This window comes from Carcharhinus amblyrhynchos, chromosome 17 (assembly GCF_965287045.1).
Source record: "Carcharhinus amblyrhynchos chromosome 17, sCarAmb.v2.hapA, whole genome shotgun sequence".
NCBI lineage: Eukaryota > Metazoa > Chordata > Chondrichthyes > Carcharhiniformes > Carcharhinidae > Carcharhinus > Carcharhinus amblyrhynchos.
This window is the reverse complement of record NC_137340.1, coordinates 19,076,853-19,093,747: the sequence shown is the minus strand read 5'-3', so window position 1 is coordinate 19,093,747 and position 16,895 is coordinate 19,076,853. Positions and strand designations below refer to the sequence as shown.

General features: G+C 42.9%; 1 protein-coding gene across 2 annotated transcripts in view; it reads left to right on the top strand.

Annotated features, from left to right (window-relative positions):
• adgra1b (adhesion G protein-coupled receptor A1b) overlaps positions 1-16,895 on the top strand; it is a 483,085-nt gene that overhangs the window by 130,550 nt on the left and 335,640 nt on the right. The window contains exon 1 of one of the 2 annotated variants that reach the window (XM_080205591.1): positions 7,292-7,369. The exons of the other annotated variant lie outside the window; for it this stretch is intronic. Within the exon in view, the coding sequence (XP_080061717.1) occupies positions 7,365-7,369 (5 nt within the window). The 5' untranslated portion in view covers positions 7,292-7,364. Of the gene's footprint in view, positions 1-7,291; positions 7,370-16,895 lie in introns of those variants that run through there. 2 annotated transcript variants of the gene reach the window in all.

Genomic DNA, 16,895 nt, shown 5'->3' with positions numbered 1-16,895 from the left:
CCATCGAGCCTGCACCGACCACAATCCCATCCAGGCTCTACCCCATATCCCTTACACACTTGCCTGCTAATCCCTCTAACCTACGCATCTCAGGACACTAAAGGGCAATTTTAGCACGTCCATTCAACCTAACCCGCACATCTTTGGACTGTGGGAGGAAACCGGAGCACCTGGAGGAGATCCTCGCAGACACGGGGAGAATGTGCAAACTCCACACAGATAGTGACCCAAGCCGGGAATCGAACCCAGGTCCCTGGAGCTGTAAAGCAGCAGTGCTAACCACTGTGCTACCGTGCCGCTGGTCAACCACGCAATAGAAAGTAAGTTGGAGCCTCTGAACCGTAACTCCAGACTACAATATGCATGTATAAGTGTATGTTGACACAGCAGCTCATGTGCTCTGAGTGATTTGTGTCACATCACCATGTGTGTCATATCACTTTGTATATCTGTTCATATTTTCTTCAATAAATTTGTTGGTTTAAAAACCTAGAATGAAGTCTAATGTTGAAAACTTGAAAGCTTCAGCTGATTTTCAAAGTCAAAATCCTTGTAGAGTGGGGTTGTGGCAGCGGGGGAGTTGGGGGACTGTGGCGGAGGGAAACACTTTTGGCTGCTTAAGGTGCTCAAGGAATTAATGGAGACGTTTTCCTATTTTCCTGGTCGTGCATTTGGTTATGTTGAAACTTGGGGCTGTGAAGAAATTCTGAAGATTACTTGGAGCTTCAACTAAACTGTGAGGATAATCTAAAAATACAGAAGTCAAGATAACTTAAGAGTGAGCACGTTGATAGGGAAGTGCTTACATTTTTAGTCACTGAAATCTGACATGTTAACTAAAAATCTTGGAGGAGTAACAAGAAACACAACTTTTAACCGTGCAGCTTTTAGCAGCTAATCACTACTAACTGAATTACTGTTCATTCCTTCCTCCCTTTTTAACAGTGATATATATGTTCCTGTCCAAGCAAAAATATTCATTTACTAAACTTAGTAATCAAAATGGTGCAAGTAAACTGACTAAAGGAAATAAAAACAGTATCTTTCAGCAGATTTGATTTCACATATTAAGGGTGTCAGTGAAGACAGAGATTTATGACCATGTGGTATCAGCTGGGCAGTCTTGTATAACCTGAATATTGCTGGCCATCTCCCAACACTCAGTGTATGTGTGATATCCTCTGTGAAATTAATATTGGAATTTAAGATTCCATAGGTACAATGCAACATATTTAAAAATCTGCATAAACATATCAAAAAAGAAGCTTGACACTATTTTACTTCATTGGTGAATTAGGACTGTAGCACTAACATGATCTGAACATTAATGGCTGCATTAAAATGATGTATTTATAGTCAACGGCATATGGCATCTTGAACATTGATTTGGAAATATAGCAACGCAAATCAGATTGGAGGGGTTCGCTGTCACATTGCAGTTATAAAAACGCAGTTTGATGCTGGAAGGATGGGATTTGAAGTTTACCACAGTATTAGCATTTGTTAATGAAAGCGAGTTAACTTCATATCTCTTTCTACTTGATGAGAACCACATTTTAAAATATGCTTTTTAAAACAGAATGTCAGTAACAGCACGATGATCACTCCCGTATGGCCTAGTTCCGTGCCGTGGGCTTACAGTTGCAAACAACAGTGCATACAGTGTTTAAGTTGAGAAAAAAAGGTTCTCCACATAGCTCTGTTCTCATCCTCCAACTGCATTTAATGAGCTACATTTTAGGAGCTCTGATGAGAACGGGGAGAATGGTGCTAGTGTGTGTGGAGCTGGAGCCAGCCCTTGGAAGGACATTGTTTCTGGGCTGCCCTTTCCCACCACTTATCAGCAGAGGAGGGGTTGGGAGGAATCTGTATAACGCACAGTGGACAGCTGGAGAACAGTAAGGCCTGAAACTGTGCTCTAAAACAAAGTTCCCAAAAGCTTTATGGAAGCTATCCCTTAATTAGACTTAATTGATAAAGGTTAATGAATGTTAGTATTAGAGTACGCATTCTTTGAATAAGTTTATGATTAGTATATCTATTCAAAGAAAGCAAGATTCCAAGACGGAAATAATGACTCTCTGAAATGAAAATAAAGGGGCAGCGCTGAGCTGAAAATAATGCGGTCAGCACTGCAGCCTCACAGGGACCCAGATTCAATTCCAGCCTCGGATGACTGTCTGTGCAAACTCTGCATATTCTCCCCATGTCTGCTTGGGTTTCCTCTGAGTGCTCCGGTTTCCTCCCACAGTCCGAAAGATGTGCTAGTTAGGTTGATTGGATGCGCTAAATTACCTTTAGTGTCGGGGGATTAGCAGAGTAAATACATCGGAATACGGGAATAAGGCCGAGATGGGATCGAAGTTGGTACAGGCTTGATGGGTCGAATGGTCGCCTTCTGCACTCTGGGGATTCTGTGAAAGGAATTGTTAACGTGAGGGCTCTAATTTTAACTCTGGGCTAGGTGAACAGTGGGTTAGAACTCAGCTGCTGTTCCAGAAATGTCAGGTTGCATTTACATCCTGCCAGCAGACATCCTGGGACAAGGGCAGCCTAAGTTTCTCTTGTGTGGTTGAGAGGAATGTAACTGCTCCAGCTGGATCCAGAAGGATAACTTAAAAGAAAACAAATAATTTTGGGCCTGATCAGGCTGTGACACTTCTCATTGTGAGATTAACCAGTCAAGATTCTCACTGCTGCTGCCCATTCATATTGCCTCTTAGCAATCATAGTAATTGGATCCCAATGTACACGTGTTGAAAATGGCCCCACTGGCTTTGGGCGGGTAGCTTTTACCCAGAACTTGTTAAAATCCTGAAGGATCAGCTGCTAGTCACTCCAGGATTTGTGAGTGACATGTCGATTTATAGCTGCCCACTTTAAAGATAAAATCACCCTTTGGCCCCATTTGTCCATGCCACCTTTTTTATTAAACCCCTAATTAATCCAATTGTCTGCATTTGGCCCATATCCTTCTATATGCATCTTACCCATGTAACTGTCTAAATGCTTTTTAAAAGACAAAATTGGGCCCACCTCTACTACTACCTCTGGCAGCTTGTTCCAAACACTCACCACCTCCTGTATGAAAAAGTTGTCCCTCTGGAGACTTTTGTATCTCTCCCCTCTCACCTTGACCTATGCCCTCTAGTTTTGGACTCCCCTATTTTTGGGAAAAGGTAGTACTAGCTGATTTATGCCCCTCGTTATTTTATAGACCTCTAAGATCACCATTAAGCCTCCTCCACTCCACTCCAGAGAAAAAAGTCTTAGTCTATCCAGCCCCTCCTTATAACTCCAAACTATTATGTCCTAGGAGCATCCTAGTAACTCTTTTCTGCACTCTTTCTAGTTTAATAATATCCTTTCTATAATAGGGTGACCAGGACTGTACACAGTATTCCAAGTGTGGCCTTACCAATGTCTTGTACAACTTCAACAAAACATTCCAATTCCTGTATTCAGTGTTCTGACCAATGAAATCAAGCATGCTGAATGCCTTCTTCACCACTCTGTCCACCTCTGACTCCGCTTTCAAGGAGTTATGAACATGCACCCCCAGATCTCTCTGTTCTGTAACTCTCCCCAACGCCCTACCATTAACCAAGTAAGTCCTGCCCTGCTTCAATCTACCAAATTGCATCACCTCCCATTAATCTAAATTAAACTCCATTTGCCACTCAATGCCCACTGGCCCAATTGATCAAGGTCCCTTTGCAATCTGAGATAACCTTCTTCACTGTCCACTACGCCACCAATCTTGGTGTCATTTGTAAACTTAGTAACCATGCCTTCTATATTCTCATCCAAATCATTAACATAAATAAGGTGTACTGTTTAGATGTAATAATTCCAAATAATCAGGTTCTATTCTTTTGTCGCTGATAGCTGTCAGTTTTCTATAACAAAATTAAATGTGGAGCAATCAAATCTTCTAGTTTATGGAAAGTTTTGTGGCACAATTATCAATCAGCGATGGCTTGAACACTTTCAGAAATGGGGTAATATGTGCAGATTATCAGCGCTCCTGTTTTTGCGTGACTGCACACCACATTGGTATGAGAGAAGCAGACAGATCAGCAACAGAAGTACTGTATTAAAAATAGATGTCGAATGTGCACATTTTCTGCCAAGTAGAAGCTGGTATTTTAGAAAACTGCCGCTATGAATGTGGAGATTCATTAATATTTTGCAAATCTATGGCTTTTCCTTTAACAATTTTGGTTGGGAACACTACACCTCCAACCAAGGACAGAAATAGCAATGCCAGTTGTTCAAATATAATGCAATCCCTTTCAGTATTGTTGTCATTTTGTCACATAAATTTTCCACCCAAGTTTATAAAATTGAAAGGTTTGCGATGGATACATCAATATGCTTTGTGGCACAGCTGCTAAACTTTGATCAGATTTTCAGAGAAACCTTGAGTGGGCCTCTCCAGCAGCATGCAACCAACTGGTAAAATTGCATCTTGGTGTCCCAAGATGTGTAGGTTAAGGGAATTAGCGGAGTAAATACGTGGGGATTGGGTCAGGGTAAGATGCTTTGTTGGAGAGTCGGTGCAGATTCAATGGGCCGAGTGGCCTGCTCTTTACTGTAGGGATTCTGTGATCCCAACAGTGGAAAGGGCTGGAAAATTCCACCCCTCATGTTCTCATTGAAAAGAATTCCGCTTAATTTGAGGTATTTGACTGAAATAGTATTGCATCATTGGTGATTTTTGTTAACTTTTCTTTTGCCAATGTTCTGCTTGAGATTCCTCCTTACAATTCTTTCTGGACGTTTTTGAAAGAATTGCTGTGCTACATTTTCATGGCCAGGCTGAGAATGAATGCTCTTTACGAGCAAACTGAGGTGTGTGAGTGGATGCTGCAAAATGAAGTATTGAGACACAGCTGAAGATCATTTTAGAGGTGTTGGTTGGAAGATTCAAGTCTATCCGATGGAGTATCTGGAAGCCTAAATGCAATATCCTGTGAAGAATCATGTTTGATCTTTCTTTCCACTCTTCTTTAACAGCAAATTTCCAATTTAGGTTAAACTCATTGTGTCATTACATTTCAAACAGTTCTCCGTCATTTTAAAGTAGTGAGGTATTCAACAGCACAGCTCCTTTTGACAGAAGCGCAGGAGGAAACTCTTGAGGCAAGAAGGAAAATTGTTGCCAAAGGGGCTGTCGTTGCTAATCAATCTGGATTGGCCATGTCTTAGTACTAAAGCCTCTTGTATGAGGATCTGATTTAGAGTCATAGAGCAATACAGCATGGAAAAAGACCCATCGGCCCAACCAGTCCATGCTGCCCTCCCAGCTAGTCCCACATAGAGCCATTAAGGTAGTTGATGATCAAATCTAGTACATAACTATATATGGCAGTGTTAGTGAGTTGATACATGATCCAGGCAAGTCTGGTGCCGGTGATTAACAAGCTGGACTGACTTATTATTTAGATGCAGACAAATAGACCCATCATTGTGTGCGGAATCCTTCCGCTGAACACCATATGACCTTCCCAACTCATGCTCTAGCTGCTATGATAGTCTGGGCAGTTCAGTGAGCAAGCAGGTTACCTGTTAAACCTCAGTGCACATTTTGGGTTTTAAGTCAAACTGAGCTCTGGGGCTTGGATATGTTAGGTGTGTTTTGATGGAAGACTATGGACTGGAATTCCCCGGCCCCATGGAGATGGGATCTGGGAGTGGGTGGGATGGTGTGGTGTGGTGGAGGGGGGTGGGGGGGAGGCGAGAGGCGGGGTATGGTGCACAGATCACACTGGGAAAATAGTAAGGAGGCAGGGAACTTTCAAAGCGACAGGTAGGAAATTGGATTGACTGCCCAACTGAGGGCTGGCAGTTGGTTAAACCTAAAATTATGTGTAAGTTTGTGATGGCACTGGTATTTTACTGGCATTGGAGTGATCCCTTACCAGGTGCAGAGAATGCCAGCTCACACAAGGTCCAGACTCGCAGGTTGGCGATCCAGTGCCCCAATGACAGGGCTGTGGGCAGGAAAGGCAACATTGGCAGCCTGAACAACCCACATCAGTTTCATTTTTGCTCAGAGGGCTTCGTGACTTCATCCATCACCATTTCTGAATGTTATGAAGGCTCTCCAAGATACCTCCCTCTTCAGGTCCCCCACCTGCCTCGGCAGTGTCCATCTCTCTCCATTGGATTGGCCAGATTCCAGAGCTGCCTGTCCTCTGGACCGGCTGCATTGAGAGACCATTGCTGATAAAGGTGGACTCACAACTGTGATTTGGTCCTGCAGTTAGGATCCTAAAGCCCATGGGAAAATCCAACCCATTCTGTTCTTAATATTGGACAAGTAGAAATTCTTTACGTGTGTTGATTTTAAACAAAAATTGGTTTAGACAGTTTAAACTTGGCAACAGGCAAGTCAAAAACCTGGCTAACCATAAAATGCAATATTTTCACTCCTACACATCACTTAACTTGCAAGGGAACTGCAGTAAAATCCTTCAATTTCCCCACGTGCTTGTGGTCCACACGACTGTTCGCCAAAATGCAATGCCGTTGATTGAAAATGATTTATATCTATCGCCACCAATCTACAAGGCTTCCTTTCATACAGTTCAGGACATTATGCTATACCACAAGGGGAGGAAGGGATGTAAGTTTTGAATTGTTGCTAGCTCTTTCTTGTGTGCCTTCCAACCACTATTTCAGAGCAATATTGTTCGAGGCTGGCGAGTACATTGACTGCACGTGCTACTCTTTAAAAACCAAGCTCAGACCAGCCAAAACATGAAGAACTGAGATTTTGTTTCCTGTCAAAAATTATAAAGGTAAAAAAATGACCAAAGTAACTTGAGCATCTTCTACCTTTTGCAGACCTCATCTTTGTATTATTCATTAATAAGGTTGTTCACATTTCTATTTAACAGACAGACCAAACTGCATTAGTGTTCACAATGTCAAACGTGCTTTCTCGAGGTCATTCCTTTTTTGCCTGCCCCATAAATGTGCATCTTGTTCTTGTTACGGTGCAATAAAGGTTCTTCACTGTCCCAGTCATCACCACGTAAATGCCTGAATAATTTGGACTTTTTTTTTATTCTAATGAACTGCCGTGGGACTTTGAGCTGTGTGCATAAAGGAGCACTTGTTATCGCATCACTGTGGACTGTGCTCTCCCATTGTGACAGTATAGTTTGAGCTCCAACCACCTGTGAAGCATACCACGTGCCACTGTCCTTGCTGGACAGCACTAGGAATGCTTTAATGAGGCTACTACAGCGAATTGCAGACTGCCAGTAAATGTTCGTTCAGTCATGCCCCAAGCAAGTCGTAGGACAAAGGTCCTTGTTGATATGAATGTGGCATTCAATTAAGATTGGCAGTTAATGAAGTGAGTGCTGATTTTGTTCTTTTTTTTATTATGATGTCATGAATTACTGATTTGAGTTTATGCCTTTTATTCGGTTGATTTATAAAGTACTGTGAAGGGTATGGCCAATTGCTGCTCACTTGACAGAGAACATTTTTGTTCTTTCATGGCTTGATGTTCGAGCTCTTCAGAGACCTGGCTGTTTAACACACTGTGCCCTTTATGTTGGACTGGTCACAGAAGAGAGTGGTGCTTTCATTTACATTTAAGATTTATTCAACATGTCATCCTAGTGCTCCAGTTCCTCAATCTGAGACGAACACATGTGCAGAACGAGGTGCAAGAAAATGCCCCAAGTCTGTCAAATCCTTATTCAAAAATGTGCTGTTCATTGTTTGAATGGTAATTATGACTTTATTTTGACAACACGTTGGATTTTAGGTGATAAGTCTTTAAAAGAAGGATTGCTATTGAAGAAGAAAAATGAAAGGCTAAGTTTCGGCATGTGAATACATTTTGTACTACTCAGGAAGAGATTTAAAGGCCCTTCCAGCTTCCACTGTTTACTTAAATGTTGTATTTTTAAATGAGCGGAATAAACATTCAACAAATCCACCTGAATACATGTTTCAAATAAAAATGGTAGGTTGGGATTCAATCTGATCAACATTTTCAGCATTAATTTATAACCAGTGCCTATTTTTAGTGAACCGAGCTTTTTTTAAGAGATGACGTCTGTGTAAGTCAGTTTTCATTAAAAGTAAATATCTTGTAGTTGCAGTGTTGATCCCTATTTCCTCCAACACTGTTCCCACAACTGTTGTGGATAGGTGATGCAAAAATGGCAAATGAAAAGTGTGGTTGCTCATTTTCATCTCACAATGTAATATATGGGGCAGGACTTTTGCTGAGGGTTTTAAATGGAGGCCAGAAACTCATGGGAGTGACAGATGGGAAACAGCTGGAACTGACAATTAATGAACAGGGGATAAGCTCACTGTCTGATTAAGGTGGGCTCTTTAGGTTTGAGATCCAATCAGTTGCCTTCCAGCTTGGAAACAACAACAGAATGTGCTGCACAGTAGTTAGCACTGCTGCCTCACAGCCCCCAGGGACCTAGGTTCAATTCCTGCCTTGAGTCAGTGTCTGTGTGGAGGTTGCACATTCTCCCCATGTCTGTGTAGGTTTCGTCTGGGTGCTCCAGTTTCCTGATGTGCAGGTTAGGTGGATTGACCATGCTAGATTGCCCCTTAAGTGTCCCAAGATGTGTGGGTTAGGGGAATTAGTGAGATAAATAGGGTTTTAGGGTTAGGAGGGATGGTCCTGAGTGAGATGCTGTGTTGGAGACAAGGTGCAGGGTTCATGGGCCGAATGGCCACCTCCTGCACTGTAGGGATTCTAAGGATGTGGTGGCATCCCCTCTCCAACTGTTTTTAAAGTGTAAATTATAAATACCTCTTTCAACCAAACCTATACAGGAGAGGAGGTGGATGAGGGTTGCAGTGAGGTAGGGGCGTGCGGAAGGAAGAACTCTGAACAAGGCCACCTGCAACTGAGGCTGTGACCAGGCCAACAGGGAGGCCCCTCAAACCTGCCTGGAATGCTGGCTTTCTTGTCTGCCACCAGGAGGCTGCCTTTAGACAGATTAACTGGCCTCTGCTGCTACTGGAACATGGCCGACTGGAAAATCCCAGCCAGCTACCCTGAACAAATGGGATTGACTACCAGCTGCATGCAGATGGGCAGCACTGCCACTCCCTGCCCGATGTGAAGATGGCCAAGATGGGATGGAGCATCTAATGTTGGCCCTGGCAGCAGCTGCAAATCAAGCTCACTGAGTTTACTGTATTTACCCAATAGTGAAAAACAATGACTTCTACAAATTAAAAAGAAATTAATTCATGAGATGTGGGTGTTGCTGGCTAAGCCAGCATCAACTGCCTATCCCTAATTCCCTTGAGGAGGTCTTGGTATGCTGTCGTCTTGTAACACTGCAGTCCATTTGTTGTCGGTATATCCACAGTACTGTTAGGGAGGAAGTTCTAGGATTTTGACTCAGCGACTGTGAAGGAATGGTTACCTACTTCAAAGTTGGGCAGGTGAGTGGTTTAGAGAGGAACTTTCAGGTGATGAGGTTTCCAAGCGTCTGCTGTCCTTGATCTTCTAGATTGTCCTGCAGTTTCACCAGGTTGGCATCTCATTTTTTTTTAAGTTTACCTAGTGCTGCACCTGGCATGCCCTGCTGCACGATTCATTTAACCGGGGTTGATAGCCTGGTTTAGTGGTAATGGTAAACTGGGGAATATGGTTGACCATGAGATTACAGATTGTATATGATTCTGCTGCTGATGATGACCCAAGGTGCCTCATGGATACCCAGTTTGGATTTGCTAGATCTGGTCAAAGTCCATTCCACTTAGTATGGTGGCAATGCCTCATACCAAGATGGAAGGTGCCACAAAGACTGCAGTTGTCACTTCTACCGTAAATGTCATGGACAGAAGCATCTGCAGCAGGCAGCTTGGTGAGGATGGGGTCAAGTTATCTTTTGCACTTGTTGGTTCCCTCACCATTTGCTTTGGACCCAGTCTCAGCAGCTGTGATCTTAAGGACTTGGTTAGCTGGGTCATTCGTGGTTTTCTTGAGCTGCTTATTGTGATGGACATTGAAATCCCCACCCAGAGTACATTCTGCACCCTTGTCCCCCTCAGCGATCCTTCCAGTTGGTGCTCAACATGGAGAAGTACTAATTCATAAGTTGACTAGGGTTGGGGTAGAGGTAGATGATAATCAATAGGGGATTTCTTTGCCCATGTTTGTCCCGAAGCCATGAGGCCTCATGGGGTCCGGGGTCAATATTGAAGACTTCCAGGGCAACTCCTTTCTGACAGTATTACACAATGGTGTCACGTCTAGTGGGTCTGTCCTGTCAATATGGCAAGATATGCCCACAGATGGGTGATTGGTGGTACCTGGTGCGTTGACTGTAAGGTATGATTGTGTGAGCATGGCAATGTCACACTGTTGATTGACTGGAAAGTGGGGCAGCTCTCCCAATTCTGACACAATTTCTCAAATGTTAGTCAGGAGGACTTTCCTTGGTTGGCAGGTCTGGGAGTGCCATTGACATTTGCAGTGCCAAAATGAAGTTTCACCAAGTGGTTGGTTCCCCTTTCCTATAGTTGGGTATGTTGTTGCATGTGGATTGGGATTAGACCACCCAACCAAGCAGTGAAAGGGGCCGTTTCATTCTATTGATCCTCAGGCAGTCTGTGCTGCAAAGCCATGATGACCAATGTTCTGACTCAATCTCACACGTAGCTACAAAACTAATTTTGTAATTGCTGAGCAATTCTAACAAATAATTGAATAGCACAGTTCAGAACGAATTATATTTACAGATGAGGAAGGGCATTTGGCCATTTTAGTTAGTGCAGCCTGAAAGTTATCCAATGTTTTCTTATCTGAATCTAGTAGGATGTTTGTCTCCACAACTCTGTCTGGAAAATGTCTTGTGTGTTGATCATACTTTCAAAGAACAACTTTGTGATGTTAGCCTTCATTTTTCATTTTGTTAACTTGAACCTGTGGCCTCTTGCTTTTGTGTTGCAATTTAATTTGAAGTACTTTTCTTTTATCATTTACTTGTATTTATATCTCAATAAGAACACCTCTCATTGAAACTCAATTTCTTTTAAATCTTATGTAACATTTCAATACTGACACTGGGGGTCATCCATATGCCTCTGCTTTTAGAATCATAGAACCCTACAATGCAGAAGGAAGCCATTCAGTCCATTGAGTCTGCACTGACCACAATCCCACTCAGGCCCTACCATGCATTTACCCTCGCTAGTCCTCTTGACACTAAGGAGCAATTTAACATGACCTAATAACCTGCACATCTTTGGACTGTGGGAGGAAACCGGAGCATCCAGAGGAAACCCACATAGTCACGGGGAGAATGTGCAGACTCCACACAGACAGTGATCCAAGCCTGGATCCCTGGCGCTGGGAGGCAGTAGTACCATCCACTGTGCCACCATGCTGTCCTTTTCATTGTTGTCTTGGCCTGAATTTCTCTTAGGTATTTTGGTAACCATTGCAGGGCGCACAAGACACTTGATTTTTGTTGTGAATGAGTTTGGTTTGTATTCTGTGATTTAGTTTAACTTTCTTATTGGCTGTGTTGATTGCAGCTCCATGTTGCATGTACATATGGAACGTGGAGTATACTGAGATACCTTGGTCTCCTTCAGCTTCACTTCTGGTTGGTTCATTACTATTCATGGAGCGCACATGTCACCTGTTTGCTAATGTTCAGCACTTAACAATTTGTGATGATCCCAGACCAAATCCATATTACGTCACAATCCTGGACAAAACCCTTCCAAATTTTGTTTGGATCCAGTTAGGAAGCAGTGTTAGAACTGATGGGATTTTAAATCCCAGCTATTTTATTGAATTCAAATTCCACCATCTTTTATTCATTTTTTAAAAAAAAATTCATTCATGGGACATGGGTGTCGCTGGCTGGACCAGCATTCATTGCCCATCCCTCGCTACCCTTAGAGGACAGTTGAGAGTCAACTACATTGCTGTAGTCCTGGAATCACATGTAGGCCAGACCAGGTAAGGGCAGCAGATTTACTTCCTTAAAGGACATTAGTGAACCAAATGAGTTTTTCCAACAATCGACAATGGTTTCATGGTCATCAGTAGATTCTTAATTCCAGATTTTTTTTTAATTGAGTTCAAATTCCACTATCTGCCATGGTGGGATTTGAACCCAGGTCCCCCAGAACATAAGCTGAGTTTCTGGATTAATAGTCTAATGATAATACCTTTGGGGCCATCGCTTCGCTTACTGGAGGTACAATGATGGAATTGAGTTCAATACGAAAAAATGGTGTTGTGAGACTTCTTAACGTTCCAGGTCAGTGACTTTTTATCAGAACTGATGATATTGGATCAGATTTATTTAGCAGTGTTTGTTCTGTTTGTATGCAAGGTAATAATTTATACTAAGGAAAAATTTAGGGTGAGATCTTCTGGCTGTGAAAGGTCCTGCCAATGACATGTTGCTGACAAGGGTTTTCTGGTGGCGGTGGACGGATTCAGTGAGAAATCCCATTGATAGCAATAGGACCAGAAGACCCAGCCTTGCACCGCTGCGAAATGTGTCATGGGGGACCAGAATATCCCACCCATAATTTGCTAATCAATAGAGTGTTTCCAGTATTATATCAAAGAATTATAGAATCCCTACAGTGCCGAAGGAGCCCATTCGGCCTTCGAGGCTGTGCCGACAACAATTCCACCAAAACCCTTTCCTCGTAACTCAAAGTATTTACCCTACTAATCCCCCTGATCCTAAGGAGCAATTTAGCATGGCCAATCAATGTAACCCACATATATCTTTGCTCAGCTTCATGGAGAGAAAATGGTCCTGTACTCCAATGGTGAAAAGGACATGGAACTTTTTGAGTTACAAGCGGGATTTTCCCCTCCCGCTTCTGTCGGATCAGTTTGGTGATGGGGACAGAGAATCTCACAAGAATTCCCAAATCTCGTTTCATGCCAGTGTAAACATGTGAGGTCATTGTCTCCCTCCCCCACCAAAGTGGGTGATGTAGAGTGTTTCCTAACACACAAATATAATTTGAATAAATTGTCATCAAATTGTTAGGCCTCTCCTACTCCTGAATCATCCCCGCGGCCCTGTCAGAAATTCCATTCATGTCAGCGTGAGGGCGCGAATCACAATTGGTCTCCAAAGGTGTGCACCTTGTGACCAGACCTCTAGGAGAGCCACCGTTGTGTCAGGGTTGAGGAGTGGTGGGGAGGTTCCAGATTAATTTCTTTACACTGGCTTTGAAAAATGGCACTCTGATCTTCAAAGGACTATATTGCTGGTGGGATGGGCAAATCCGAGGCCGCATGGCCAGCATATGACCCTCCCCCTCCACTGAAGTTTTTTGTCCATGTCTGGCACTATTTTGCAAATAAAGTGGCCACTGCTGTCGACGGCTTCAATGCTGCTTTTCCTGCCTGCCATTAACCTTTGACGAATTCCAGGAGAAATCTGACCACAAAGTATAAATAAGTCCATGGACTTCAGATCTAACATGCTCTTGTGGTTTTCAAATAAGGTTGGAATTGTGGTCTGTGATGCCTTGCATTGTCAAATGGCCGGCTCACACACGAAGAGTGAGTGTGTCCCCTAAACGATTGTCGTAGATTCTGGACGCTCATTGCAAATTACCGCCTTACAGGGGAGGAAGCAGAAGTGTAAATTGGGGAAAATGTAGAATGCCACAGAGCAGAAGGAAGCCATTCAGCCCATCGAGTCTGCACCAACCACAATCCCAACCAGGACATATCCCCATAACTCCATGCATTTACCCAGCTAATCCCCCTGACAGTAAGTGGCAGTTTAATATGGTCAATCCACCTAATCTGCACACCTTTGGAATGTGGGAGGAAACCGGAGCACCCAGAGGAAACCCACGCAGAACACAGGGAGAACGCGCAAACTCCACACAGACTGTGACCCAAGCCGGGAATTGAAGCCAGGTCCCTGGCGCTGTGAGGCAGCAGTGCTAATCACTGTGCCACCGTGCCTATAAGAATTTGCAAAATAATTCCAAAGGAATGTTTAAGAGAAGTTTGATCCGACTGTTTCCACACAGATAAGCAGGATTGGCTGCAACTGACGACATAAAATAAGCTGTAGCCAATGAGGAAAACAATTGAAAAGCTAAAGCTACTTGTGCTTCGGATTGCTGACACTTCCTCTCTCAAAAATAATTAACAGTCATAAAGTTTCTTTTGTAGAGTTTTTCGTCCATTTAAAATAGCAGTAAGCCAAACGAAAATTAGAAGATACCACTGGAAGAAATTATAGCGTGTGCTGCCACTCAGATGAACCTTTAAATGCCAGTCCTGTAAACATATGTTGTACATAAACACACACATCACATCGGAAGCCTGGGAACTGTTCTGACCATGAAATGGCAGGATATTTACAGAAGATGTAGACTGGGCTTTGCATTTCTTTTTATATGCCATGCCAAGCAAAATAACATATTACTGATGAAAGAAATATTAAAGTTATATAATTCACATACTCTTTATGGTTTTAAATTGGGTAATGTAGATTTCATGAAAAATAGTATGCGTACTACATTTTTATATTTTTCCGTTATAATTTCCTACTTTCATAATGACTTGGAATTTTTCACTATAAATTCATCAACTTGTAACTGTACAAATTAGCTCTCAAGTAGCACCATACGACCCTTCTCATACAGATGGCTCAGACTATATTCCAAAAGGCATCATTAGCTCGTTTCTTTCCCCCGCTCCCCCCCCCCCCACCGCCCCAAGTAAGTGAAGAGGTTTTAGAATAAGGATTTGGACAAAATATGAATACACAAAAAGTTGTATTAGTCAACGTAACTTTACTGCATTTATACATCAGATTATTTTTTTTTAATAGTGTTTGCATAGAAATTTTTACTTGAAGGTCTCAGCCTCCGACAGAGGTCTGGGTTCAGGCTTGATAGTTTTGTCTGGAGCTAAATTGACTGAACAGTCTGAGAATATGAAATATATCCAAATTGTCAGGATGCATCTGTACCGTTTAGTCTGCATTGATGGAATGTTTTCGAAAGTTTCCATCTGTTTCTGCAATATTATTTTGAGCAGGTTTTCAATATTATTTGAAGAAAAGTTAGAAGGCATATTTCAAAAACTTTAATTCATGGAGTTGATATTGATTTTTTTTCTTTAACCTTTATGTCATGGGAAAGGAAAGACTTCCTTGTCGCAGACGTTCTTGTTTCATGTTCGAGAACATTCAGAAAGTGCATTAAGCTGAGAAAGAGAGCGTGATCCTGTTTCCTTTATCTTATTTCTTTATAAATATAGGGTGGCATTCTCCCAATGTCCCTGCTGATGTGTCCGATGGTGTATGTGGGGGGAAATATGGCAAGAGGCCCAGAAATTGGTTTCACGCAAGTGCGAATTTATAACGGGATCCTCCACTGCTGCCCGCCATGGTGAGTTGAAAAGCCTGCCAGAGGCTGGTGTGAGCCTTACTTACATCCCATTAACGGGATGCGGATCAAGACCCAAACCTCCCCACATCAGATTCTCTGTGATGCTGACAGGAAAACATGTTGGTGTGAAACTCGTTCAGAATAATGTGGCTTGCGTATGTCAGGACTCATCTGAAGAATGCCTGGGATTGCCTACAGAGTTTGGGATGGAGGCAGACCAGGATCTTGGACCCTGGAACGTTACAGTCATGGGTGAGGGGGAGCATCTATAGGGGGACCTTCCAGATTAGATGCCCTGGAGGAGGTCCATCGTCCACCCCCAGAATGTTCCTACGATCCTCTTTCATTTTCAGGTGGTCCACCTTTTTTCTTCAATAGTGGGTCAGTGATATTGGACACCTTTTCAATATGGCTCCCAGATAGGACTACACAACTTCCCGCTCTGTCCCATTACTAAATAAAGCGTGAAAACCCAGGTGCATCATTAGTGAGGTCAGGGTCAGAGGATTTGACATGTTCTCCTGCTGACTGCCACAACAGCAAACACTCCATGTTCCTGCCCCCACCATGGCACTTGATCTCAAATTGGTGAATTCTGCCTTCAGTTGCACATTATTTTCAACAAACAACACCTCCTTATTCCCCATTATCACCTGTGCTCTATTGACTGAACAGCCTTGAATTATAATCTCATTAAGTCACTGAAAATACGATAATAATGTGGAATGTTCAAATTATCATGTGTTTTATTAATATTTGTTGATTCAAATGGTTCAATTTTCCTACGATTGTGAAGCAGAGAGAGAGAGAGAGCGAGCGCGAGTGACTCAGAAAAGCATGGAGATGCATATTCAAAAATCAAAAAAAAATCACCAGATACCAAATTTGAAATTCACTTAAAACATTTCAAAATGCAGCTTTCAGACATGGAGGGGTGGGGCTGTCTGGTCCTCCCAGTGTTGTCGGATTCATGTCCCTTCTATACCTTCACTCCTGGCAGTCACCAGGCATCCACTGGCAAGCCAAACATTATGGATGGGATTTTCCAGCCATGTTCGCCCCTAAACCGGAAAATCCCATCCAAGGTCAAACGGACCTTTGCATGGTGCTCCCCTGCCCCCCGCCTGCTACAAAGGTGGGTGGGAAAAGTTAGACCATACCACATTATTACTCACAGTATTACTCCTGCACCTACGTTCCTATCTCCCTTTGCGATGGTGTCATTGTTAAAGGGTTCCTTTCCTGTCCCGCCAACGACACCAATCAGTTCAAACTGGTTGAATGTTGATGTGCGCAGATGGTTCAGATTTGGTAAATATCTCGCTGCAGCATCAATCATTTCTATCTCAAAGAGCCGATAGTTAATTTTAACCAAACATGCTGAGCCATTTTGCTGCAGTGGATCTGCTGTCGGCTGTCGCCAACATGGCGATCGCTTAGCGAACTTGTCAGAACTGGCTGCTGCAAGAATTTAATGATGCTCA